General features: G+C 56.8%; 2 protein-coding genes across 5 annotated transcripts in view; one reads left to right on the top strand and one right to left on the bottom strand.

Moving 5' to 3' along the window:
- The window catches only part of Srebf1 (sterol regulatory element binding transcription factor 1), a 21,162-nt gene extending 20,144 nt beyond the window's left edge, over positions 1–1,018 (top strand). For both annotated transcript variants that reach the window (XM_033767319.1, XM_010637416.1), the window contains exon 19: positions 1–1,018. This exon ends at the window's left edge or, in 1 of these variants, runs on beyond it. In XM_033767319.1, coding sequence (XP_033623210.1) covers positions 1–152 — 152 coding nt within the window. In that variant the 3' untranslated portion in view covers positions 153–1,018.
- Positions 1,019–1,103: 85 nt separating this feature from the next.
- Positions 1,104–26,487, bottom strand: part of Rai1 (retinoic acid induced 1) — a 27,384-nt gene continuing 2,000 nt past the window's right edge. The window contains exons 1-5 of one of the 3 annotated variants that reach the window (XM_010637414.3): positions 21,454–21,476; positions 11,582–17,207; positions 7,422–7,515; positions 2,994–3,043; positions 1,104–2,499 (exon numbers count right to left, since the gene is read on the bottom strand). In XM_010637414.3, coding sequence (XP_010635716.2) covers positions 2,485–2,499; positions 2,994–3,043; positions 7,422–7,515; positions 11,582–17,191 — 5,769 coding nt within the window. In that variant the 5' untranslated portion in view covers positions 17,192–17,207; positions 21,454–21,476 and the 3' untranslated portion in view covers positions 1,104–2,484. Of the gene's footprint in view, positions 2,500–2,993; positions 3,044–7,421; positions 7,516–11,581; positions 17,208–17,793; positions 18,877–21,453; positions 21,477–26,487 lie in introns of those variants that run through there. The other 2 variants (XM_010637415.3, XM_010637412.3) reach the window with 2 other exon arrangements.

Raw genomic sequence — 26,487 nt, 5'->3', positions numbered from 1 at the left:
CGCCCGGCTTCCTGTCGGCCCCGGGGCAGCGCGTGGGAATGCTGGCCGAGGCGGCGCGCACGCTCGAGAAGCTCGGTGATCGCCGGCTGCTGCACGACTGCCAGCAGATGCTGATGCGCCTGGGCGGCGGAACCACCGTCACTTCCAGCTAGATTCCAGCGGCGCCCACGGTCTCCACGCCCCACCCGTGGCTGTGCTTCCCTGGGCATGGGAGACCCTGTGGGACTTTTGTGTCTTGCTCTGTGCGGCCTACGCTTTACTGGACTAGCGGCCGCCAGGATGGTGCTGCCCTCTGGTGGCCGGCTCGGGAATAGCAGGCTTAGGGCCGGCATTTGTCACCCCTTGCTCAGCAAGCGCCTAAGTGGCTTTTTTCTCTGGTCTGTCTAGAGAGAGGAGAGGGGCGCCTTTCCCTGAGCAGAGGGGGCCCCTGCACCGAAACGCCTCTCTGCATTCTGGGAAGACTTGTACATAGTGTAGATCCGGGTGAGCCCCCTCCTGGCCTTGGGGGCTCGTGAGCTTCTTTGCCTTTTGCAAACTTTTATTTTCGTAGGTTGAAGTTTTGTACAGACAATAAAAAATGAAATTATTTATAACCTAGATTTTGTTCCATGCTGACCAGAGCGTCCCATCCCCCACCCATCGAAAGGGACGAACTGCTCTCCAGCTCACGTTTCAGCCGTTAGGGCTGGATGGTTTCAGTTTTCCCTTCTCGCCACCGCCACCATGCCCCAGGGTGTCACTGGGAACAGAGGCGGGGCCCTCAAGGGCAGGTTGTGACCGCTACAACCTGTATGTCTGGACCATCGCGCTCCCCCCACCACCTCACCAGCTGTCCCCTGGTCACCTCCTTGCACACCCGGGAACCCTTGTACCACCACACACACACACACACACACACACACACACACACCCCCGCTCAGTCACGAGAAATGGCAGCAGGGTCTCCTGTTCCTACACAGAAGGGGAGAACTCCATCTTCCCTGATGCCTCCCCCCATCCCCATACCCCACCTAAAGCCTGGTCTGGTCGGAATCCATAGGTTGCAGACTTCCAAAACAATCGTCGTTTCTTTATTGACTTTTTTTTTTTCTGAATGCAATGACTTTTTTACTCTTAAGGAAAATAAACATCTTTTAGAAACAGCTCGATACACACAATCTTCAGTGTGAAGCAATATACTAATAAGAACACTAGTCGTCTTAACATTTACAGTCTTCATATATATTATATATATGTATATGTATACATATATATACACTATATAACGAGGCCAGGTATAATACACACGTTTACCATTTTACAGTCATATGTACAGGAAGTTGCTAGGGCAGCCCCAGGGAGGGAGCTGCCTTAGGCCTATCGAAGCGTGGACAGAGCTGAAGACACGGACAGACAGGCGGACGGACTGGCCCGAGCCGGTGGTGGCTGCACGGGGAAAGGCATCGCAGTAGCTCCCTGCCTGGCAAGGGCCCGGGTGGGGCTCTGGGTTGCGGGGCACACGACGCACGGCGGCGACACACGGGAGAAGCGAGCATGTTCCCAACATATATACATTCTATGTAACATATATATAGAGGGGTACACAGGTTTTGTACACGAATCTAGCGCTGTCCCTGCTCCCGTGCCAAGTGGCGCTGCAATCCCAAGAGACCAGTGGTGGTGCAAGGAGGCCACTGCATCCGCCGGAGTGGGCTCATCGGGTCGTCCGGTCGAGCCTTTTCTGCTGGGCTCCAGTCTGGGCTCCAGGGGTGGGGTGGAGAACTGGGAAGGTTATGAACAGAAGCCAAAGGGTCCCCCGATCCCGTCCGCACCCAGGGAGCCGCGTCCGCTGAGCGCAGGCCCACAACTACCCCAGATTTGCCCAAGCCGCGCGACGCTTTGGCAAAGGCTGGGTGGGAAGCATGCTTGGACAAATTCCGAAAGGTTTGCTCCAAAGCCTCGGCCCCCTCCCCCGCCCACCTGGCCCTCTCCTAAAAGGCCTTGGTTCCTCTACCTCATCCGGGGAGCCTGGAGCCACCCTCCGCCTCTTCCAGGGTCATCTGAAACCCCACCCCTAACCCCAGGGGCCCAGCCACTTGCCACAACCGACTGGGGTGGCGGCAGCACCCTCGAGGAATGTGTGCCACGTCATCCTAGGACTTCTGGGGTAAAAAAGTGTCCCCAGGCCAAAGCCTCTCCCACTCCCGCCGAAGACTGGGTGCCTGGAGGAGTCTGGCTGTTCCACGCCTTCCCCTCTGCAAGCATGGCTCCAGGGCTGTGGGTAAAAAAGCCCTGTGCTGTCCGGTTCCGGGAGCAGGGCACACCGGAACAGGTTTTCTCCCCAACCCGGGGCCACACTCTTGGGCCCTCAGCGGCCGGATCCAAGATCCGGCACCCGGATCAAGGATCAGCTCTGGACGCACGCTGGGAGCAACTCCAGGAGGCTCCTCTCCTTCGGCGGCAGGCGGCAGGCGGGCTCCGGCGGCTCCTTCGGCTGCTGGTGGATTACAACGGCAGCCTCTGCAAGAGAACAGCAGACAGCCGGTTAGCCTAGGTCTCCGACAGCCAACAGCCAAGAGGTGCTGATCCCGCCCCTGCTACGACCCTGCCCACAAGGCTCCGCCCCCTAGCCCTGCTGCAGTCAGCTGAGGTCTTTACCCAGTAAAAGCAATGGGCCCCTCCCCTGCTTTCCTTCTGTCCCCCTTCGCCAGCGTGTCCTCCGCCCGGTCCCGTGCCTCCTCCCACCCCCGCCTGTCCTCCCCCTGTCCCATTTGGAGAGGGTTATGGGAGATTATCCCAGGAATGGCTCTTGGTTCTTCACCCACAAGGGAGGGCTCCCTAGGGACCTGTCTGATGGACAAATCGACCTTTCTGACCTGCCTGGGCTTACCTGCCCCTCTGCTGGACTAGGTAGGCTGGGGAGGGGCACTCCTGGGTGGGCCCTGCTGGGGTCTGCAGGTCAAGGGAGGGGCTTGTAAAGGAAAGGAGGGAATAGGGTCCTAGTGGTCACCTACCTTATGTTTGGGACATTTCAAAGAAAAGTTCTCTTCGATGAATATGCAACCTGTGACCAAAGAGAAGTTTCAGTGGTTAGACAGGGCGGGGGCGGCTGCTGGCGCTTGTCAGCCGACTGAGGGAGGGAGCCCACTGACACCAGGTCCTGGGCAGCAGAGGGACTGTATTCAAAGAAGGAACGCAGTGCTGGGGTGCAGCCCAGTGATGCAGTGCAAGCTTAGCTAGCGTACACAAGGCTCCATTCCTAGTACAAAACACACAACAAACAAAAAAGAAGTAGGCCGTTGCTGAGATGAATCCCATCATCCATCACAGGAATGTGATGCAACCTTCTGCCTCCCCCTTCCTCCCTGTTCTTTATTCTCACCTGACTTCTTCTATCCTAGACCCCCCCTTCCCACAGGGACAGCTCCTTCTTGTCACTAGGTAGATCTCCCCAGATTCCCTAAAGCAGAAGCCCCTCTGCTCACCCGAGGCTTTCTCTCCTCGTCCCCTGCACACCGGTCACAATCTCCTGTTACAACAGCCTGGTCTGCACTTCTGTTACTCCTCGTCTGCCCTCCCCACTGGAAGGCAGGCTCTGAGGGATGAATGCCTGTCCTCTAGAGAGGGCTGACTGATGTCCAGGGGGTGTCATCTGGTGACCAATGGGTCAGCTCCTCTGAGCCTTGGTCTCCGCATCCGTATGATGAGCATTGCCGTCTACTGGGTGTCCATCATGGGCACTGGTGAAGAGTATAAAGCTCGCCCCACGTGTGTGGCACAGGTGCTCAGGGTGCAGGCGCTTGTTCCTACAGGGACCTGGGGTTGGAGGTTGCTCAGGTCTCACGTCTGAGCAAATCTCAGCAAGTGTGGGTTCCCAGAGCACTGCATACTACAGAGCAGGTGCAGAGGATGGCAAACACGGCCGGTCCTCATGGCCGCCTTGGCCAGGGTGTGCCGATGTTTCAGCAACATCTTCTTCCTCTGCCCGCTCCCACCCAGGGAGACCCCAGCTTTTCCACGGATACCCCACCCAACATGCTCGGACCCCCTTCTGGGCTCCTCACTCTTCCCTGGTGCATTCTTCCAGCTTGACTTGCGGTGGCACCAGGGTGGAAAGGGGGAACCGATCTGCAGCCTGAGGGCAGGGCAGGGTGGCTGTGGGACTATGAAGCTCTCTCTCATTTTTCCTGCCTAACCCTGCTGGAAGTTGGGTGCCTACCACCCAAGAGCTGCCCATGAAATTTGCGCTCCAGCACTGGCTGGAGGAAGCCATTGGCTTTCCTTGTCCTGTGCTTGGGCAGCCAGACACAGTCCTGGACCTGAGAGAGACTTTTTCACGGGTTTTAGGCTGACACACAGACTGCTGGCAGGCAGCAGGGCACAGGGCTCAGGCCTCTAGAAGCCACTTCTACACCAGCTTGCTCAGCAGTCAGCCAGCATGGCCCATGCTGGGCATGGGAGGGGAAATGTCAGGAAGGGTCAGGCATCAGTGTCTGCCCCTCTCCTGGAGTCTCGGACCTGGGTATGCTGGTGGCCTGATGTTGGGTAGGGTAAGTTTAGACAGGACACCTTAGTGTGATAACCTCTGCCTTCTCTCGGGAGTCCCTGCTAGCCTCCCAAGTGGGGTCTCCTTAACAAAGACTAGAAAGCAAGCAAGAGGAAGGGGTCCACGGCAGCAGTGCGGGGTTGAAGGTGACAGCCAAGGGCAGCCCAGGTCCTGCAGCACCAAGACCCCATCCCAGAGGGCCCTGCCAAGACCCTGGAAAAACAGCTCCCCTAGCTCCTCTCTCCCCTGTCCTCCCGGCTTCCTGAATCTGGATCCTTCCTCACTGCTCTGGCTGCAGAACCTGTTTCCTGAGGATCCCCTCCTCCACCACCAACTGTTCAGCATATCAAACTCCCATTGTCCCTCTGGGGCTCTGATGAGCCCCCTCTGGCCAGTGGCCATCCTGAAACCCTCTGGGACAGCTCCCTCCCTTAGTGTCTCTGCAGATGCCTCAGATGCAGCCTGTCCTTGTGGCAGGCAGACATCCCTTGCAGTGCCCAGCTCTGATGGAGAGGTGACATGTATTCTCTACTCTGTGACTTCCGGTGTCAGGACTGGGCTGCTGGCAGGAGGCTGCATGAGGAGACCACATGCAGACTGACTGCCCACCAATGCCTCCCTAGGGCCTCCCGCCCCTCACAGAGCGTGCCAGCTGACTTGTGCCTTTGGTGTTTTCACCGATAAGGTGGGGCTGGAAAAGTCAATCACTAAACAGCAGTAGTTTCCCTTTAACTTCTGCCGGCCCTGCTTATATTCGCTCCTTCTCCCACATGGGGAAACTTGATGTCAGGCTTGACACGAGTTTACACCAAGTCCTGTGGCTTTAGTGCCTCCATCTGCATTAGGCAACCGTCCTCTCCTACCTGGACTCTTCAGCCTGAGCGTGGCAGTGTCTCATCTTCCCAACCCTCTTCCGGCATCAGGTCCCCCTGGCTCTACAGATTCCTGTTGTGTGGAGAAGCCTGCTAAGACTTCACTTCAAGCAAATACTCTACTGCTCGAAGCCTGGTACATAAGTCTTGCTGCTGCCCACTTCACCTGATCCTTCTAAGGCTCAAATGTCATCTCCACTCGCCAGTCTTCCTGGCTCCCCTCCCAGTTTAAAGGGGATGAGTTTCTCCCATGGCATTCTGTCTGCACTACTGTCTACTGTAAGTCTGCTGGCCTCCAAGGTGACCCCTGGGCAGAACTGGGGGAAGAAGAGTGGAGAGCAGAGAGTGAGAGAGCCAGGCACCCTGCTTCTGCCAGTGCCTTGCTGTGTGGCTGTGGGCTGGGGACAGTGCGGACCCTGGCACGTGGGGTGCTGTCAGTTTCCACAGGGAGGGGTGCAGTCCATTATGGTTGCTATGAGGCCATGTGCCCGGTAAATGACTTGAGTCCCCACTGGAATCTGGTTCACATTGCTCAGATTGCAGCATCAAGAGACCCCACCATGGCTCTGCTCCAGCCGTCCCTCCCTGCCTGCCACTGGCAGCTCCATCTTGCCAAGGAACTGTCACCACTCAAAGTCCTGTGTGTGCTCCAAGGCAGGCCTGGGGCTGATGCTGGCCTAGGACTCAGCCAGTCGGCTGGGTATAGACTTCGGTCCCCTCAGCCCAGGGCAGGGCCTAGCAGGGTACTGGGTGGGGAGGGGCATTTATGGGGGTGTGGGAAGAGTGACAGGCTTTGTCTACTGTAAGGCAGGGTCATGGTCACCTCTCCCCTTCTAGGCTAGAGCTGGGAATCATGGAAGGTGGCGGCACAGAAGTCTGGGAGCCCGACTCAGAAAAGGTCTGAGTCTATGCTTCCTGGACAGCTCTCATTACTTCACTCTGCTGCCAACGGCTCTGGGACAAAGGGACTGTATCAGTCTCCATGGCACGGATGGGAGGCAAGCGCAGAAACTCCTACAGACCGCCTGCTCGTGCACGGGTAGAACAGCCCCCAGGGCTTGGTCTTACAGCTCCTTAAAATATTGCTGACATCAGTGACTAAAATTACTCAGCCAACAACAGCTTTCTTTAGGCCAAAGAAGAGACCTCTCTCTGAGCCTCCAATTCCCCACCTGGCTGAGGAGGGCTCTGGGGTTTCTGGATCTCACTAACCCTTTTCAGTCTTTCACTGTGTTTCAGGCAATCTTAGGGGCTTAGAAAATGCCCATGGAGCAAACCTGAGGAAGAGTAGGGGATGTGAGGCCACAGACAAGCCTAGGCCTACCTCTAGACCCCATGGCCCTGCTCAAAACCTTCCCCAAGGGTTCCCTGTAGCCCGCTGAAGAACATTTGGCCTGTTTCTGCTTTGAAACCCATCTCCCCCAACTTAATCAGTTTTAAATGTTGTAGTGTAAACTTTTCCTTTGCTCAGTGAACACCCTACTCAACCTTCCAAAGTCCTAGCCCCAATGTCCTTTTCCTTTCTGAGATCCCTTTTACCCCTTGGTAATAACAGCTCTTCATATAATAATGTCTGCCTTCCTCTCATTGTTCTGGGCAGTCCTCAATCAGGTGGGCAGAGATGGACTCATTTTCATGTTTCTGGCATTGCCCAGCCTAGGTGTAGCTAGAGAGAAAGATGAAGAAATAAAGAATTGCTGGGACAGGTGGGTGTGGTGGCACATACCTGTAATCCTAGCACCAGGAGGTTGAGACAGGAAGATCTCAAGTTCAAACCCAGCTTGGGCATTTTGTTGAGACTATGTCTCAAAATAATGTATTTTACAAAGGGCTGGAAATGTAGTTTGATGTGAAGGTCCTGAGTTCAATCCCCAGCACCACAAAAAATTAAAACAATTAAAAAGTTGCTGGGGTGAGAGGAGGTAACCAGAGGTCACATGGGGCCTGGGTTGGAGAACCAGGGCCCAGGGCCTTGCACTGCTCTGACGGGCCCCCAGGCTTTCCTGTTCCCGAGCTGCCCTTACCTGCATCACTGGCACATGGGTAGTGGTAGGTGTAGACGCATCCTTTGTAGGAGCAACCAATGGTGGCCCCAGCTTCCTGGCAGCTGGAACATGTCTGATGAAGAGAGAGGGAAAGCAGGTAAGTCCTCGTGCTTTCCAGACAGGTTCCTGCAATCCCAGATCCCTTTCTCCAAAATGGTGCTGAGAATCAGCAGGATGGAGGCCCAGCCATGAGGCGGCATTCTTCGGCACCCTAGGCTAGCGTGCTGAATAGGGGCACCACCAGGGTTACCAGTAGTGGCCAAGCACTTCCTGTGGGCCGTGGAGGGTCCTTGCCTTGGCTCATTACAGTCCTTGAGATGGGCGATTCTCAGTAACCCTACTTTATGTCAGGATATAAGGATATAAGAGTAAGACTTCCCTTCTAGGCTAGTACAGTAGCAGGAGGAGTACTGTCTGTCTTACCCCAGGACTTGACGGTCACTCTCCCTGGGATGAATGGGGATTCAGATCTGGAGGAGGCAACAGTGCTCCCCGCAAGATGCTAACTTCATTGGAACCAATGCTGGCCGGCACGCGTCTGCCCTATCCTGGCCTGGCTTCTCAGAGTGGAACATGGCCAGGATGGGCTGGCGGGCTGGGAAGGTCTTAAGAAGGTAAAGCCAAACTCAAGGGTTAGGGAGGGACATCAGGTTGCCAGAGCATGCCCAGGGGCCAACCCACAGAAACAGGTAACAGTCACTTGCTCTGTGCCAGAATGGCTGGAAGCCCTGTAACATTGCTGTTTTTCTCAGTTACGCACAAAAGTGCAGGGGTGGTGATTTGCCTGCAAACTTACCCCTCCAGTTGGGCCCCAGACCTGGAAGCTGAGCTAGAGTATAGAGTCACAGTCACCAACCCATGCAGCCAGGGGCAGGAGCAGGCTCTTCCCCAAAACCCTGCACCCCGGGGAGGCCATGAGCAGAAGTGGGATGGGAGCTGAGAAACATTCTAGAACACTGGGTTTTTGCAGTGCCTTTGGACGGCCAGTTTCCTCTAGTCAGGCCTCCTTCCCATCCGGTCTGGGAAAGGCTCCTGGGGAACTGGGACCTAACATTCCCAAGTTCCTCACCCAAAAAGGGGTGATGAAGCATGAGTCTCTCATCCACAGTGGACCTTGGGGCGCTGTGACGTTTAAGGGGAGCTCTGGGGCCCCTCTGGCTGACGGCCTCTCTCCACTTCACCTGTGCTGGGGCCCCCAGCAACCCCTGAGGCATGAATTTGAAAGGCTATTGGAGATGTGAGGAAACTGAGGTACAGAGGGACAAGGCTCAGGTGCTGCTGACCCCAGCCACCCCTCAGGGCTGTGGCCCTGAACTCTGCCCCAGCTGGTCAAGAGGCCCACACCAGGGCCGAGGCAACACTGGCCTCCTGACCGCACCAGTATCCCCCATCCTCAGCATCCCATGGCCAGGCCTCATCTTGAAAGAGGTGGGGGTTCATTGTGATATTAAGGGCAGGGTTCGGGGAAGCCTAGGATAGGGGCAGACTGGTCCCGGGAGATAGGTGTGGCAAGACTCATAGAGGGCAGGTATTGTGGGGGGAACTGAAGGAAGAGGGGTGTCCCTGGGGGCTCACAGTTTTGTCCTCCAGAGAGCAGAGGGAGGCCAAAGTACCACAGGTGTCTTGAGGTGGGGCTGGGGCCTCAGCTGCACACTGAGCCCTGCTGTGTCCAGGCAGGTCACGGACCACCTGCACAATCTCGAAGTCCTGTGATGGATTCAGCTTCTGGGGCTCACAGAGGACAAGTGCCTTCCTGGAGTTACAGAACCGGCTCTTGGCAGAGATGGGATCTAACCAGGGTCTGTTGGACTCCACAGGAGTGTGATGTCACTGAGGCAGAAAGCAGTTGTGACCCTGAGGGTTCCTCTCTGTGGAGCTTGGGAAGACCAAATCCTGCCCATCCTTCCAGGGTGTTTTGTAAGGACAGCTTGGCTTTCCCCCAGGGAGGGTGCACTGTGGCAAGACCCCTGAAGCTGAGGCGAGCAACTCTCTGTCTCCAGTCACACTCAGCTGCCAACCCCAGGCAGGGCCAGGACCATCTCTGGCAGGGAGATGCCCTTGGTGACCAGCAAGCACCTTCTCAGGTGTGCTTCCCTTCCTGGCCTTCTTGGGATGCTCCCAGCAGTAGGGGCTGCCAGGCCATTTCTGGAGCTTGGCCAGCAGACAGGGATGGGTGGGGCAGGTTCTAGCCCTGGCTGGATGACACTCGGGGGAGGGCACTTTCTCCTTAGTCCAGCAAGACTGTGCGGGTGTGTGTGTGTAGGTTGAGTGGTGACCCATGGGCACTGGCATGGACTGAGGCAGGCAAGGGGCTCCATCCATATTCACTGCTGTCCTCTCAGGCCAGCCAGGGGTGCAGGGGACACAGAGATGATGGCATAAGGGCCTGGGGAATATGAGTGTGGGGAGGGGAGACAGCACTCCATCAGGCCAGTGCCAAGGCCATAGTGTGCAGGGTACTTTCTCAACGTGGCTGATGTGGATGGCAGGGGAAGGTGATCATTGGGTTTTCATTGTGTTAACAACAGTATAGACTTGAGCCTGCTTCAAGGAGTCAGTGACCTAAAAGGAAGCAGAAGGGTGGGAAAATTGAGAAGGGAAGACGGGGAGATGCAGGGCACATGGGGCCACCATCGGTTGGGCATACAGGCTGGGCCTTCCCCAGCGAGGTGAGGGATGCTAAGCCTGTAAGAAAGAGGTAGGCAGGAGGTTGTAACATGGAGAGGTTCTCCAGCCATCCCAGTGAACTGTGGAGCGTTAAGAGGCACATGTGGCCGTGTGGTATGGTGCAGGGGCTACTGTGGGCAGCAGGTGGGCAGCAGGCCAGGAGAGGGGAGCTCAGACAGGTCAAGGGGCAGCTCCGGCTCGGCCTGGTCACCAGATGGTCCCTCAAGTGCACAGTCCCAGCCTAGACAGGTTCTCTGGCTCCCCCTGGAGACCAGATGCACATAGCAATGGCAGGAAGGAGGGAGGGAAAGAAAGGAAGAAGGGAAAGGAAGGAGGGAGGAAGCAGACAGGAAGGAAGGAGTGGCGACTGGGGACTCCAGACAGGGCAGCACAGAGCTGGTGTATGAGAACCCAGCTCCTGCGCCTGGTGCGGCTCCAAGGAGGTCATTGCACCGGAGCCTCCTGAGAGTGTGTCTGGGGGGTGTTTGGAGAAAGCAGCCCCCACCCCCACCTGGATGATGCTTCTGTGACCCCTACCTTGCTGCTGGCTAATGCTGCCTTGAACGTAGCTGTACAGAGGCTGTGAGTCTTGGCCAGAGGGAGCTCGAGGAGCCAGCACCAAGTGACCTGCAGAGCTCCAGCATGAGTCACTGGTATAAAGACATCAGCCAGCCATGCTACTAGTTCTCACAAAGCAGGACGTGAAGGCCTGCATGTGGGTCAGGAGCTGCTCTAACAGCAGGACAGGCAGAACCTCAGCACATGCCACACTCCTTGAGGTGGGTAGCAATGGCTGAGGCCCACAGCGAGCACAGGGTGGTTCCCAACAGTCACAGATGTTCATTGGCCAGATCTCCCTGCCAGGCAGCGGAGAACCAAAGGTGGAGAAGCCCTGGCTTGCCCTTCCCTACTGCGTGGGCAAGTGACCCTGGCCCTCCAACACACATAAGGGGAGGGTTATGCTGAGTCCCCTGCTTTAGCCCTATATGAGTGAGGGGTCCTCCCCTGAGCCCCAGTTCCATCCAGAGCAGCAGTTTGCTGCCCTGGCATTTAACTGAGGGAAGCCTCATAGCTTGTCTGGGTCCCAGCATCTCTGATCTTGGCATGGGGCCAAAGCTAGAAGGTGCCAGGGGCGTATGAGTGGGGCACTGGCCAGGCTGGTCATGAACTGTGGTGGGAAGTCTCCAGGGAATGGCTGGGTGCATGCATCCTGTTTTGGGGTTGTTTTTGGTACAGGATCTAACTTGGGACCTTGCACTTGCAAGGCAGGTGGCGGAACCACTGAGCTAAATCCCCGGCTCATGAATCCTGTTTGAACCTCAGATATGACTCAGTTCCCTCCAGGAGCTCTGGAACCTGTGGACGGTGCTCTGTGACAATGCAGCACCAGAGAGTCCAGGCTCCCCGGGTGCCTGCCTTCAGCTTGTGTTTTGGACCCCCAAACTCCCCACCCCACTAGGCTGGCCTCTTACCATGTCCACGGCCACTTTCATGGCCTCCTGTAGCCCAAAGAGCTTCCCGGCCACCAGGTAGACCCCGCTGGTCCACACAGCGCAGGCCTCATGCACCCAGTGCTCCTGGGTGTCCCCAACAGGCTCTGCGGGGGCCTCCTTGCTGCACTCATGCTTGCGGCTCTTGTCGACTGGGGCCATCTCCTCACCCCCATCACCCCGGCCATCACAACAGTAGCAACTCTGTAGCCGCCGGGACAGGCCACGGGCACTGGTGCGCAGTGAGCCCTGCTTGGCGGGGTCAGCTGGGACATCAAGCCTGGGGGGTTTCCCGGAACCAGTGGCAGCAGCGGCAGGAGTGGCAGCCACACACTCAAGGCCCTTGAGTGTTCTCTCAAGGGGCAGTGGGGCCTCCTCACAGGTGCCTTCTGGACGCACCTTCTCTTTGAGTTTTGGCTTCTTTTTGGGGAGGCAGTGTTCAGGGTAGTAGGGTCCACAGAGGTCTCCAAGGTCCTTGAAGTTGGCCGGGTTTTGGCAGAGGCAGCAAACAAGGCAAGAGGTACTCAGGGCCTTGGAAACCACAGGCCCCAGGTGCATCGTAGAGGAGAGAGGCAGGGAGGGCCGTGACTGCAGGGTGGAGCCTCCAGGGAGTGTGGTCAGGGAAGCCCCAGCCACATCCAAGAAGAAGGAGGATGAAGATGAGGAAGAGGAGGTGGAGGGCGAAGGCTTCCTGTGGGGCTTGGGCTCATCCCCCGGGGAGTTGACAACAGTGCATACAGTGGTAAATGCGTCGCGCTTCTCCACCCGCACAAAGGGTGAGAAGGCAGGGGTCCGGCTGTCTGCCCTCAGTCGCTTGCAAGAGGAAATGTACTTGAGGCGGATTTCAGGCTCTGCAGGATCCAGGGGGAGCACCTGCTGCTGCCGCCTCCGCTTGGCACGCCCCTTACAGGGCGAAGTATTGGTGTTTTTGGCCCGGCCCCGGGTGAGGCGCTTCCGCTTGGAATAGCTGCTGTAGTTGGCATGACCGGGCTGCTTCTGTGCCCTCGTCTGGGGCTGGCAGGACCGGCCCTCAGAGGGCTGGGAAGCCAGGCCCAGCTCCTCTGTCTTTGGCTTCTTGCCTCCACCAGTGTTGTCCTCGCCAGCCCCTTGCGTGCTGCTGGCCCTGTCTCGGGGACTGAGAAGCAGAGTTGGACCAAGGTAGGGCCGCTTCTCCAGTGGGCCTTTGGGGAGTCCGAGGCCTCCAGCCCTGCCTTTCCGGCTCCTCTTCTTAGGCGCCAGGGCAGTTGCCCCAAGCTGCAGGGCCTCCGGAGATGTGAAGGCCTCAGTTTTGAAACAGTCAGTGGAGGACAGTTTCTTGCTGTTCACGAGTTTGCCTTTTAAGGACCTGCTGGCCGGGTTTCTGCATAATGGGTCAGCTCCCAAAGCTGCTGAGAGCTTCTGCCCGGTACCCACGCTTACCAGACCTTCTTCTGCCCTTGCCGGGCTGCCCCCAGCACTCTTGAGGCCGCCTTGATCCTTCTCCGGGAGGGCTGGGCTCAGAGGTGTCCCTGGAAGGGCCCCTGGCACTTTGCATGTGAACTTCTTGAGGCCAGGTGAGGTGATCTTCTGCACTATGGCCTCCAGCTTCAGGCCCCGGCCCTTCCGGGGCGGCAGCACCTTGGTCTTCATGGCCCCCTGGAAGGCCGCCCGTGAGGTGAGCTTGATGCAGGGATCGGGGCTCTCTGGGGGTGAGGGCTTCATGGTGGGCTCACTGTTGGCCTTGGGCTTGGTCTTTTTGGGAGAAGACACCCTTCGGAAGAGGGCAGAGGAGCCCTCGGCTCCCTCCTCCTTCCCATCTCCCCCATTGCTACTGGTGGTTGTAGCGCTGCTGCTGCTGCTGCTCCGTAAAACCAGGTTCCGCTTCTTGGTGGGAACGGGTGCCATGAAGGCAGACTTCCTTTTGAGGGCATGGAGAGGCCGATCAGAAAGCTTGGCTCCGCTGCAGGGCTTGGGGACCCTCGCTCGCTGGCTCACCCTGCCCTCCTTCTGGGGGCTGCCGGAGACCTTGAACGTGGTGGGCAGGTGGTTGTTGGAGAGGAGCTTTTTGGTAGTGCGGCAGTTGGGGAGCCGGCTCTCTGAAGGCCGCCGCCGCTTGGTGTGGAAGACCTCCTGGGGCTTCGTGCGGGACCGGAGGATCATGGAGCGCTGGTCCTTGCTAGGAGTACTGGGCGAGTCTGTCTCCTTGGTTTTGGAGCCCATAGGGCTGCTGTCTGAGGCCACGGGAAGGGCGGCTGGATTGCTGGGGCTGGATGCAGCCTTAGGTGAAGGTTTCCCTACCCTCTTGCCTGACTTGAAGGCAGCTCGCTGCTTGCCCCCCAGTTTGTCAGGGTGTGCAGGTGTGGTGGTCAGGCCTGGGGGTCCAGGTGTACGGGGTTCACTCAGGGCTGTGAGGGAGCGTGTACACATCCTGGGGATACCTTCTGAGGTGCCCCGACCTGGAGCCCCGGCTCCTTCCAGCTGTCCCTGGGGAGGCCCTGTGCAGGATTCGGGGAGCAAGAGGTCTTTGGGCAACACTGGTGCCCTGCACGGGGAGTCCTCAGCCTCGGGCAGCCCCCGGTGCACCCGTCGGCTCCGTAAACTTTTGCCCCGGGGCACAGGCTCTTTCTTAGCAATGGGTGCCTCAGGCACGGCTGGCTTGTTTAGCTTCTGGGCCACCGAGGCTTCTGAGGCGGTGGAATCACCTGGAGCCCGCTCTCCCTCAGAACCCTCTTCCCCTGGCTTCATGTGGGACAGGGAAGACTCAAACCAGCTCTGGACCTTTGACTCAGCACCCACGGTGGGGCCTAGCAAGATGACAGATTCCCCAGAGAGGTGGCATGGGGAGCCCCAGCTGGCCTTGGAGTCCAGTACTTCTTCTACCTCCTCCTTGGTGCAGATGAGGGGGGCCTTCGGTGACAGTGGGTCCTGCATGCTGGGCCTCTGCTCTGGGCTACCCAGCAGCTCACACAGGGAGGAGTACTCCTCCTCAGCCTCCAGGTCCTCCTTTCTGCCTGGGGGTGGCAGCAGTGGCAGGTCCCCAAAATCTGCAGCAGAGCAGCAGTGCCGGCTGTCCTCCAGCCACCGGTCGGCCTTACTCACATCATTGGGGCACTGTAGCATCCCGCCCGCCTCCTCCTTCATCCCACCCACCTCCTCCTGCTTGAAATCCCTGGGCAGGGCGACTGACTTCTCCCCAGGGGGTTCCTCTTCCTGGAAGCCCAGGCAGGCCGAAGCCTCGCGGCTGTCCCCTTTGCCCACACCATCTGAGGCCTTTCCGCCCTGCTCCAGGCCTTTGGCAAGCTCACTGGGGTGCAGTCCCCATCGGGGACAAGCATCACCCAGGTTCTCCTCTGGCCAGGCAAAGGGGTTGGCGCTGTCTGCAGAGCTGGTGGTAGTTGTATCTGGAAAGCAGTCAAAAGCTGTTGCGGTGGGGTCTGGAGTGGCAGCCCCAAGGGTGGGCTTGGTGCCAAAGGAGAGGGGACCAGTTGACTTCTTGGGATCAGGGCTGGCAAAGGCCACAGAAGGGTCTTCAAAGAGCCCTGGGCTGAAGTCCTTGGCGTTGCTACCCTTGTCCAGCTGCAAGGAATCAGGAAGGGTCTCTGTCTCCCCAGGGCGTGGCCATGCATTCTTGGCGACGGAGTCCAGGCAGGCGCTGTGGTTCTCCAGTGAGAAGGGAGTCTTGCTGGAGTCCTTGGCCAAGCTGGGTGCCTCAGCCCAGGCCTTGTCAGCCTTTTCACCGATGGCTTCCTGCAGGCCCAAGATTTCAGAGGCCAGGTCCTCTTGTGCCAGGGCACTGAGCAGAAGCCGGGGGCAGTCCCGCTCACCTGTCACGAACTTGGAGAAGCTGTCCAGTGGCAGAGTGCTGTGCAAACTCTGGAAGGAATCATCAGATTTGGTGGACATGTCATCGGGTGAGGTCACAGAACAGGTGGACACAGACTCAGGCTTGGCCTTTGAGTTACTATTGACCCTGGCAGGGCTGCCACGGGGCTGGCTGCAGTAGAGGAAGCTTCTCTCCAGCGGGTCCTCAGAGCCACTCAGGTAGTCGGCCTCCTGGGGCTCAGCATGGGTGGACTGTGGGGTGCTGCTCAGTGGCTCAGACAGTGGTGTGCCTGCTGGCTCAGCTGAGTAGCCACTGCCCTCAGGGCTACAGTGCTGGCTCTTGTGCTGCTCTGGGGTCCTCGATACAAGGTTCTTGACCCCTTTCTTCTGTGGTACAGCAGCCTTGGACAGCAGAAGCTGCTGCACAGTGTTGGAGATGTTCTCTACCTGTGAGGTCAGAGCCGTGAGGCTCTGAAGGCTGAGGTCTGACAGCAGGTTTTCAGGGATCTTGTCCTTCTGCATGGGCTTGCAGTTGCTGGCCTGGGTGTCCACAGAGCTGGCGGCATCCGTTGGGGAGGGATTGAGCAGGGGCATGAAGTGACTGTGGTCGGTGACCCCTGTGGGGAAGGCTCCGGTGCTGAGTGGCTGCTGGCTGTATGGGAAGCTCTCCAGGTTGGGCATCAGGGGCGATGGAGTGGAGCTGTAGGACGGCGAGCGTCCCACAGAGCGGGCAGGGGAGTGGCTGGAGCTAGGACTGAAGGTCTGGTAGTACTGCTCCGGTGTTCTGACGGCTGCCTCTGGCTGGCAGTAGCCCTGGCCTTGCTGCCCATAGTGTTGGTATTTGGCAAGGTTTTGGTAATGGAGGGTTTCCTGGGCATGGTGCCGGCTCTGAAGAGTTTGCTGCTGCTGCTGTTGCTGCTGTTGCTGCTGCTGGTCATAGCCAAGGCGGCCCGACTGGTAGGCGTGAAGGTTGGGGACCCGCTGCCCTGGAGCCAGGCTGGCATTGGCGGTGAGTGGCCTGTCATGGGGCTGGGTAGACGGCGCCGTGCAACTCTTGTAAGAGTGAGCACCCTGTGTGCCACCCTGGACAGAGGGAGAGTAAGTGGAAGAGGCAGGGAAGGACTGGGAGTGCTGCGGAAAGTGGCCACCCTGGGGAAAAGGCAAGGGTGAGGCAATGTCGTTCTGTAGTTTCTGCCTTTGAAGTTTGGGATACGCCAGGGGCTGCTGGGGCTGTGGCAGCTGCTGGGGTGGCGGTGGTGGTGGCTGCTGGACATGCAGGGAGTGAGTCCGGAAGGGAAGCTGGGTGGCCTGCTCTGAGTACTGCCTGCCAGGGGGCACTGCTGTCTTTTTCATCAAGTTCTCGTCATACTTGCCCACACCCCCTGGCAGGGGCTGAGGCTGAGGTGGTGGTGGCTGTGGGGCACCCCAGGCCTGTAGGCCCTCCTCGCCAGAGTAGCGTCCTGGGTAAGGGCTGCTGTCCTGGACACTGCCATAGCCAGGGAAAGCTGGCCTCCCCTGCAGGGCCTGCTGTGAGGGCAGGGCCTTGTTGCCTCGGTGGTACTTCTCGGTGGCCACTACAGCCCCCGTGCCAGAGGGTGTGCTGGTACCACCCTCATAGCCCGGGTAAGGCTGCGGATTATAATAGTCCTTTGCAAGCAGCCGCTGCCGGTCACAGCTCAGCCCAGCCTGACTCGGCTGCCTGTAATTCTCCAGGCGCGATGTTTCCTGTGAGGTCTGCGGGTAGTTCTGTTGTTTGCCATGGAAACCACACCTTTCTCTAAAAGACTGCATGACTCGGGCTGGTTATCTGTGAAAAGAAAAGGAGAGGGGGGAGCAGAGGGAGAGCAATTCAGATGGGCCATGTCCTTGTCCTTTTGCTTCAACCAGTATCCCTCCCAGCTACCTCCTACCTCGTCCGCTCCCCACACACAGCCCACAGGCTGGAGCCTCCCCCGCAGCTGTGCACATATCGACAACTTCTGTGTCGGGGAGGTATGCTCCATAATTCCTGACACCGCAGCACTCCCAGCTGAGCCCTGCCAAGGACAGCCACCACAGGGTGGGAGGTGCAAAGCAAGCTGCTCAGAGCCAGGCCACCAGGAGTGGCTGTCCACCCTCCTGCTGACCAGCTCTTCCCCTCCGCCCCCATCCACCACTCCCAGTCCTTCCAGACAGCTCAAAAGCATTTCACAGAGCAGTTCCGGCTCTGCTGTCTCCTGGGGCTGGCTGGATCCTGTAATCTTTGTCCCTGTGTGGCTGCGCTCAGGCATGACCCAGCCACGCTGGGGGCCCATGCCCCTGCCCTGCCTGGGAGAGGACACTAGCTAAGACTGGCTGGCAGGCAGGCAGACGGACAGACAGACAGACACACACAGAGGCTCTCCTGCACACACCTTCCCTATCACTGCCACACCATCTGGACTCTGTCTGTTCCTTCCAGCAGACATCGACTGGGGGCTGCAGAGCCACTGTAGACATAAAACGTCCCCTCATCTGATTCCCAGGAATACAGGATGGCAGCACCTGCCTCCTGTTCTTGATATCATAGGTGCATAAACAGACTGCGTGGCCAGAGTGAGGGAGTGCATACTAATGGGGACAGACAGTCCTGTGGCCATTGGAAGCACACCAGGCTAGCCCTTCCATGCAGGTGTGATGCAGCCCTGTCCCTCCTGGTAGGGTCCCTCCAGGCCTTCCCAGGTCAAGGCCAGGGCAAGTGGCACCCAAGAGTCCAACTTGTTATGATTTTAGGTCCAGGCAGGATCTAATCTACTCTGAAGCAGGATCCTGGGTCTGAAAATGACCCAGGGCAGGGTGGGAGACTTGGATAGTTCACAACCCAGGCCAGACTTGGATGCCTAGGTTAAAGTTTCTCAAACTACCTCACCAGATGATCCTTAAGGGGAGGACAAAGAAAGGGGAAAGGCAAGCCGTTAGAGGAGTCATGATAAGGGACTGACCATCAGCCCTCAGTTTTGGAGGGCTCAGGACTGGACCCAGCAACCAAAAGGGGCAGAAAGAAAGCCTTGCTTGGCCTGTGTGACCCAAGCTCTGGGGTGGGAGAGGGGGACTTTCCGGTTCTCATTCCCAAACACTGGGAGAGGGAGGAGTGGCCTGCCTCCCACTACAGAGATTCCAGGGTATTTTGAGGGGTTGGGAAGAAATGCAAGGGAAAGGGATAGGAGGAGAAAAGAATTACCCAGATGTGAGAAAAGGGAGAGGAACGAGAAAGAGAAAAGACGCAGAGTCAGGGGATGAACGAAGGGAAATGACCCAGAAGGGAGAATCAGCTGCTTGCTACCCCTCCTCTTTGGCCTGAATTCTCAAAGACGCCTCCTTCATTCAGGGTCTGGGATGGACCTCAGGAAGGAGCAGGCAGAGGGGAGACCTCCATCCATCTAACCAGGCATCCAGGCAGCCCAGGAGCTTGCCAGGATAGCCCCAGGCTCACCTGCCGGGGAGCCAGCCCAAAGCACCTCTCTGCCTTGGGGTCTGAGCTTGCCTGACCCAGCCACAGAGCAAGGTGCCCTTGGACCCCAGAGCAAGCCCCACCCCACCAAGCTTGTGGGAGCCTCATGCCCTCCTCTCCAGATCCACCACAGGTGTCCCCAAGGAGGAGTGAGGAGTGGCCCACCCGCCCTTCTGACCCACTTCAGTCAGGGCCCTGGTGGCTCAGAAAAAGCATTTCAGGACATGCCCACTAGAGGAACTGGCAGCAGCTCCTGCCAGCTGGGCAACTCTCACCCCAGGCCCAGACGGGACTAGCCAGCCTCGTGGGCTCCTCTCAAGCTGCCCGAGCTCAGGTGAAGCCCACCTCTGCTCAGGAGCTGGCTTGTGGCCCCTTCCCAGCAAGTCCAGCTCCAAGGCTAAGAGCATAGCATCACTCGCTCCAAGCCCTCCCCAGGCCTGTGTTTTTGAGCCCAGAATGCGCAAACCCAGGACTGTTCTGAAGGCTGCACCTCCCTCGTATATCTGCACAAATTACATTTCTGCTTTTATTAGTCCCAGATCACTCTCATTTCCTGCTGAGTGTCCTGTGGATATCATTAACATTTCTACGGCTTTATTTTTTATTTTTTTTTCCACATTCTCCAAAATGCATTACCAGAAACATTACTTAAAAAGAGAGGGGTGGGGTGGGTGGGTGTGCCAGTAGTAGTGTCCTCTTCTTGCCTGCTTCATCCTCATCTGCCCCTCCCTGTTTAATCAGTCCAGCTGCTGTGTCTTTTAATTTAGCCAAGCTGGATTAGAGGCGGGTTTCCCAATACACCCGAGCAGCTGGATGTGGTGAAACATCTATCTTTAAGAAAAGACAGTTCAATTAAAATATAAGAGGCCCAGTGCCTGATGGACACAGGCAAGAAATACTCGCCCCAACACCATCCTCCAACCCCAGATGGAGGGAGGATGCAGGAACAAAGGCATGGTAGCATCACAGCTGCCTCTCAGAGCTGCCTGCCAAGGTCCCACTGGCTCTGCCAGGAAGAAATAGGACGCTACCTCTTTAAGAGCAGCTTCAGCCCGCCATGGGCTCTGTTGTTATTAATTATTGTGATTATGATTATTTTTCAAGAGCATTGGGAAAGGACATGGAGGGGGGGAAGGCAAGCAGCAGGGCTGGCGTGGGCAGCATGATTGGGAGAGGAGGGGACAGAAAAGAGGCTGCTTGGCAGGGCAGTGGTGACCTCTGTACATGGGGGAGGGGACGGAGTGGCCAAGGGGGCAGCCTGTGGCTTGGGCTGTCAGGAGAGTGCACCCCTCACACACAGGGTTCCTCCTGCCCTCACCAAGGGCTCTGCGGCTGGCCAAGGCCTCTCTTGCTGCACCTGGAAGAGAGGCAGGAAAGAGAGGGAGCCCCGTGCATCCAAGCACCAGAGCCACGGAAGCCTGTCTTACCAGGCTACAGCACAGAGGGGAACGGCCAAGCTCGGCTTGGCAGGAGCTCCAGGCCATACATCTGAGCACTGGGCCTAGGGCCCAGGCATCACATCCAGAGCCCCAGGACTCTCCTTGGCACAGCAGCAGGGTTCACCAGCCCCAAGCCACTTACACAGCCATGACATTGTATGTAGAGGGGGATGAGGCCCCCACACCCTCTCCAGAGTGAAGCCAGCAGCTGTCAATGGTTTACACAGCCATGACATTGTATGTAGAGGGGGATGAGGCCCCCACACCCTCTCCAGAGTGAAGCCAGCAGCTGAAGGTGAAGCTGAAGGTGAAGCCACCCTTGATGGCAGGGTGGGTCTGGGCGCACCTTCACCACAGACTCCTGTGCTGCAGGGGTGCTGAGTACATCCTCCAAACAGACTTCCTTTTTGGTTTTGGACAGGTTCTTGTATGACATTGTATGTAGAGGGGGATGAGGCCCCCACACCCTCTCCAGAGTGAAGCCAGCAGCTGAAGGTGAAGCTGAAGGTGAAGCCACCCTTGATGGCAGGGTGGGTCTGGGCGCACCTTCACCACAGACTCCTGTGCTGCAGGGGTGCTGAGTACATCCTCCAAACAGACTTCCTTTTTGGTTTTGGACAGGTTCTTGTTATGTAGTTCAGGCAGGCCTTGAACTCACTATGGAGCCTGGCCTGGCCTTGAACTCAAGTGTTCATCCTGCCTCAGCCTCCCAAGTACTGGGATTACAGGTGTTTGCCACCATGCCTGGCCAGACTTCTTCCTTTTATACTGATCGTTCTATCCCTTTTATTCAAGCAAGAGAGATTCAGAGAGGTAAGAGGCGCTTAGGACCCCATAGCAGAGCACACCCACAGCGACGCTGCAGCAGTGACCAGGCCAATGGTGGATGTCCTTGCTAGGATCTCATTCTGGAGGTTATCCTGGTGCAGGGCAGCAAGACAAGGGCAGTGGCATGGTTGCTAGTCCTGTCTGCTGCCCCAGGCACGGAATCACACCCCACCTTTACTTGATTTTATGTTCTAGGGACAGAACTCAAGACCTCATACATGCTAGGTGAGCACTCTGCCACCAAGCTGCAATATACCCCAGCCCTCAGGTGGAACTTTTATTCCACCTTGCCCTCCTCTTTGAGCAGCTAGACACACCTTAGGTAGGTCCACTAAAGGGAATGACAATCACCATGGCAACTATTGTCCTTTGGGCAGCCTCGGTGAAGGGTCATTAGGCCCAGAGCCTCCCCAGGCCTGGGTCACTGGTTAGGGACATGGGTACAGTGTAGGCTAGAGCTGCTGCAGCCCAGGGGGATCCTGAAGAAGAAAAGAGAAGAATGGGTAGGAGGGAGGGAGAAAGAGACAGAAATTTTCTGTTCCCCAGCAGCAGCAGCTCCAAGGCTGCTGGTTCCATCCCACCTACTTACCCAAGGTTGTTTTATGACCTGATTTCCTGATTTGTAGCTGCAGGGAAAAAATTTAAAACCTCAACCCACTCAAGCCGTAAGAACGGAGAACAGAGGAAAAAATGGGAATGTACAGGGGCTCAGGAGGCTGGAGATAGGGCAGATAGGTCTGGTAGGGGTAGAGGAACCACCTTGGGCCTGCCCATCTGTTGTAGGTAGTGAATAATAAATAAATGAGACTTGGATGCATGTGATAAATCATTAGCCAGATTTACTGCTGTCCTGGGGTGGGGTGGGGTCTGTTCAAGTCCTGAGGACCAGGCTTGTCTGGGAGGGAGGAATGAGTCTCCAAGAGGCCCCCACAGGCCTCTGGGAGATGTGAGGGTGGCTAGGGGCCAGCGGAGGAGGGATGTGAGCCAGATCAGAAAGGCCTATAGGGGCAGGGGGACATCCTGAGGCATAAGGAACCCCAAAGGGTGAAACAACCTTGGTCCACAGCATGGCGCCCCTAGATGTGGGCAATACTTGAGCATGCTCAATAGAGAGCTCTACTGTGTGCCCCTCTCCACAGGGCCTGAGGGTCTGAGTATCAAGAGACAAGCTCAAGACCTCATCCAGGCTTTGCAGTGGAAGGGAGGGACCTGGATAATGCTGGACAGGCAGAACTCTTTGGATGATGTCTGAAGAGGAAGAAGAGACTTCTGAACTTTCCAGATGTTTGGGAAGACTGCCCTCACAGACCACCCAAGTTGGCTTCTCTAGGAACCCAGCTGCAGTGGCAGCTGAGACCTACTAAGCCACCAGAATGGGGTCTGTGTCCCGGCCTAGTCCACCTGACATCTACCCACCACACGCCCCACCCACTCGCCAGCTCTTTCCCTGGTGCCTGTGTCCTGGGAGCAGTGCTGGGGGCCCCTAGCTTCAGATGTGCAGCAGCTCCCCATGACCAGCCCTCTGTCCCACACTGCCTATTTCCGGGATGCAGCCAATGACAGGCAGGCAGGGAACAAGGGGTGGTAGCCAGCTGGCCCCACCCCCTGCTATCAGGTAGAGGCAGCAGCAGGGCCCATCTGGGGGGCCTGTAAGGGCAAGCACACATCTATTACGGACTCTACTTATCAGTCTCTTGAGGACAATCATATTTTTTAAAGATCACTTTATTCACCACTGAACAACAAAAAAACACCACCTCTGGTGTCTGTCAAAATTAGAAAAGGGAAAAGGTGGAAGGTGACTGCAACGATGCAGATGCTGAGAGGCCCTTCGGTCAGATGGCACCAGTCACTGTCCTGCTTGCCTCAGGCCAGGTGGATGCACTGACACAATTAGGGTCCCAGAGGCACTCCCAGTCTGCACCATTCTTCTCCATACCCCAAGCCCCCAGCCCATCCTGCCCAGATAGGCGTAAGATAGGTCTGTGCAACTGTTGGCCCTGAAGGCAGGCAAAGGCCTCCAGTCAGAAGGCTGCTCCTGTGACCGTGGGCAAGCCTTTTACCTCCTTAGGCCTCCTGGCCTTTGCACTGGCTGCTCTTTCTGCTGGGAATACCACTTACCAAATACTCACACAGCTTCCTAACCCAGCTCAAGTTTTTGTCCAGTGGCCTTCCCTGACTGCTGTTTGAAATGACACCCCTGGCACACCCTTCCCCGTTTTGACTTCAAAGCACTTACCTTCTTCTAATAAGCCTTGACTTGTTTTATTAATTGTCTCTCCTCTTTAGAAAGTTCCATGAGAGCAGGGATTTTCGTCTGTTGTTCACAGCCATATCCCCACTGCCCAGAACAATAATTATTTATTGAATGAATCATGTTCCAAATGTCACATTGACCCTGTGAAAATATCCAGAGCAAGCACTTGTATGGAGGGTCAGAGCACATTTGGGTAGGGATTGGGGAGCAGGGCCTGTGGTCACAGTTCTGGAGGGCTGGCAGGAAGTGCACCTGAGCACAGTGAGCAGGTGGGGCTGAGAATCCTGATTCCAAGGTGTGAAGTGGGGCTGGGGAACCCCCCCGCCACTTAGCCCAGAACATTGTCACTTAGAAACGGGAGACCAAGGTGACAGAGCATCTGAGTTTCTTCCTTTAAAAAGTAATCAGGAGAGCCAGGGATTTAGCTCAGCAGCATCATGCCTGCCTCATAAGCACAAGGTCCTGAGTTCGATCCCTGGTACCAAAAATAAATAAATTTAAAAATCACGATTTATTTTTTAGTGTGGGACCTCTGAATCCTAGGTATCCATTCTGCCACTGAGGTATATCCTCAGGCTTCCCTCCACTTATTTCCAGACAGGGTGTCACTAAGTTGCCCAGAGGTCTTGAACTTTCAATTCTCCTGCTTTAGCCTCCAGAGTAGCTAGGATTACAAGTGTATGTTATGACATCTGGCTCAGAAATCAGGATTTTGTAAAAAGGGTTCTTTCACTTAAAAAAATGTTACCAACCAAGATTTTTGTTTTGTTGTGTTTTACACTCTAGAATTCAAGAGAACATATCTGTGGGCTAGCGGTTTGATGTCAAAGGCTGATAAAACTGATGCCAGGGTAATTTAGCAGGGCAAAGGTAGGGCTTTATTGGTCTGAGGATGTGGCTCTGTAAGTGGGCACTCATTCTGAAGGCTTGAGAGCAGGAGGGACACCTAGAACATTCCCTGGTCCTGGGAGAAGAGGCAGGACCAGCTTAAACCAGGTAAGTCCCAGAGTGGAGCAGAGGGTAGGCATCCTGGATGAGGAGGCCAGTGACTCTGTGATCCTGCAGGAGGGTGGTGCTCAGCAGCCTTCGGAAGGAGTGCTGACAGGTGGGGCTGCCCACGCTGCAGGCCTGAAGCTCAGAGGTGATGGTGACCTTTGTAGCCATCTGCACCAGACACTGCGAGGCCCCACCCCCAACTCTCTTGGGCTGCTGCCAGGCTCCTATGTGGCACTCATCACAGTGGTAATTACATAATTAATGGTACAGTGAGCTGTTTCCCACATGCCTACCTCACTAGAATGTATCCTGATGAGGACAGGAGCTTTCTGTTTGGCCTAAACTCCAAGGCCAGAAAGTAGATCCACAGTTGATACCTATTAAATATGGATGCAAAGATAGGATGGATGGAAGAACACACATCAGGCTCTGTGTTGGGTGCATCAATTAATCCTCACCACAGCCCTAAAGGATAAAGGCCCAAGGAAAGGTTTGATGGATGAGGGCCTGGACATTTGTAGTAGCCTATCAGGAAGAAAAAGACAAAGTCTGTGCTCTCTCCTCTGCAGCCCCTTCAGTGCTTGTATTCATTTCCTCATGGAGTCCATTTCTACTCAGCATGAGTCTGGGTGAGGGCAGAGACACAGATTGTGGCTTGGGGTTGCTGAGATGAACGTAGAGGACCTGGGGAGACTGGAGGAAAAGGGCCTAACCATATGAAAAGGATGAAGAAGTCCCAGCCCTTTTGAGGGAGCTGCAGTCATCTCCCACCTCTGTCAAACTCTCTGGGGTTCCCCACCTCAGGTGGCCCTGCTGTTTCAGCCAAAGGTCACTGTCCTGTCATCAGAGAACCAGTCACCTGATGCCTGCATGTAGCTCCCAGTCTGCAGTCCAGGCTACATGGACCTCTGGCTCCTGTCCGAGACAGTACATACAGCCTTATCTCACTGGACCAACAAGACCAACACCCAAGAGCAATAAATCCCGAAAAGCCACTTTGCAAAGAGCACATTCTCTCAAACTCCCGCCCCCCCATTTTGCAGAGGGATTGATGTTAGCCCAGAGAGGGTCAGTAATACGTCCAGGAGGCTCAGAAAGACTGAATTCCTCCACAGCTCTGCCACTGAGTGCTTGTCTGCCAAACAGAAAGGGGGCAAGGCCTTCTTCCTGGACACCTCAGCTTACAGCAGGAGTTGCAAGCCCCAGCCCCTGGCTGGGCCCCAGCTGGGCTGAACCACCTCTCTTCTCTGCCTGACACCCCCTCAAAACAGTATCCTGACAGACGGGGAGGCAGGCACAGCAAGTCAGCCCCTCCCAACCCCGGTTCCACCTGGGGGAGCCGGGGAATTGGCGCCCCCTCCCTCCCTCAGCTCCCAGGGGAGGAAGCCGCCTGTCAGGCAGCCACGGCGTGTCAAATCCTCTTGCTGCCTAATTGTGAGACGGCGGCGTTTAAAGAAACGCTTTTCTGGCCGCCTGCCACACCGCAAACTGCTTGGTATAATTTTATTATTAAGGAGAGAGAAAAAGAGGGAGGGGTTGGAAGAGAGAGAGAAAGGAGAGAGAAGAGGAAATAGCTTAGCCCAAGTCAGCTGGTGGAGTATTCTGCTCAATGTGAAGGGGGGGCGGCTTTCCAGTTGGCAAGCTGACTTCGTTAATTGCGCATTCAGTCTCTACTTAGGGTAATTGAAACGAAGCGGGGCTCGGCTCTGACAATTAGGGTCTGCGACTAGGCCATTAACCCTTTCTGCAACAGCCCCCTCCCCGATCGATGCCTCGCACCCTTCCAAGGTGGGGGAGGGTTGTGGGGGGCGCCCCGCCCGGGCTCACCGGAGGGCCATGGGCCCAAAACCGAGGCGAGCATACCCAGGGCCAGCAGGCTTAACGCGGCGTCGCGGGCTCTGGGGCCTGGTTAAGAGCAGACCGGGCCGGGGCCGGGGGAGCCGCGCGAGGCCTGGTGGTGGTGGTGGTCTGGAGGGGTTTGTGGCCTCACCGCCCCTCTGCAACAGATGTTTCATCCGTGTAAGACAAAGGGAGAGAGCCTACCGCTGCCGGGAGAAAATCCGCAGGACTCCCTCAGGGGCAGGTAAAATTTCACCTT

The sequence above is a fragment of the Fukomys damarensis genome, unplaced genomic scaffold, assembly GCF_012274545.1.
Source record: "Fukomys damarensis isolate Sample0158 unplaced genomic scaffold, DMR_v1.0_HiC HiC_scaffold_23, whole genome shotgun sequence".
NCBI classification, from domain to species: domain Eukaryota; kingdom Metazoa; phylum Chordata; class Mammalia; order Rodentia; family Bathyergidae; genus Fukomys; species Fukomys damarensis.
This window is presented reverse-complemented; position numbering and strand designations above follow the sequence as displayed.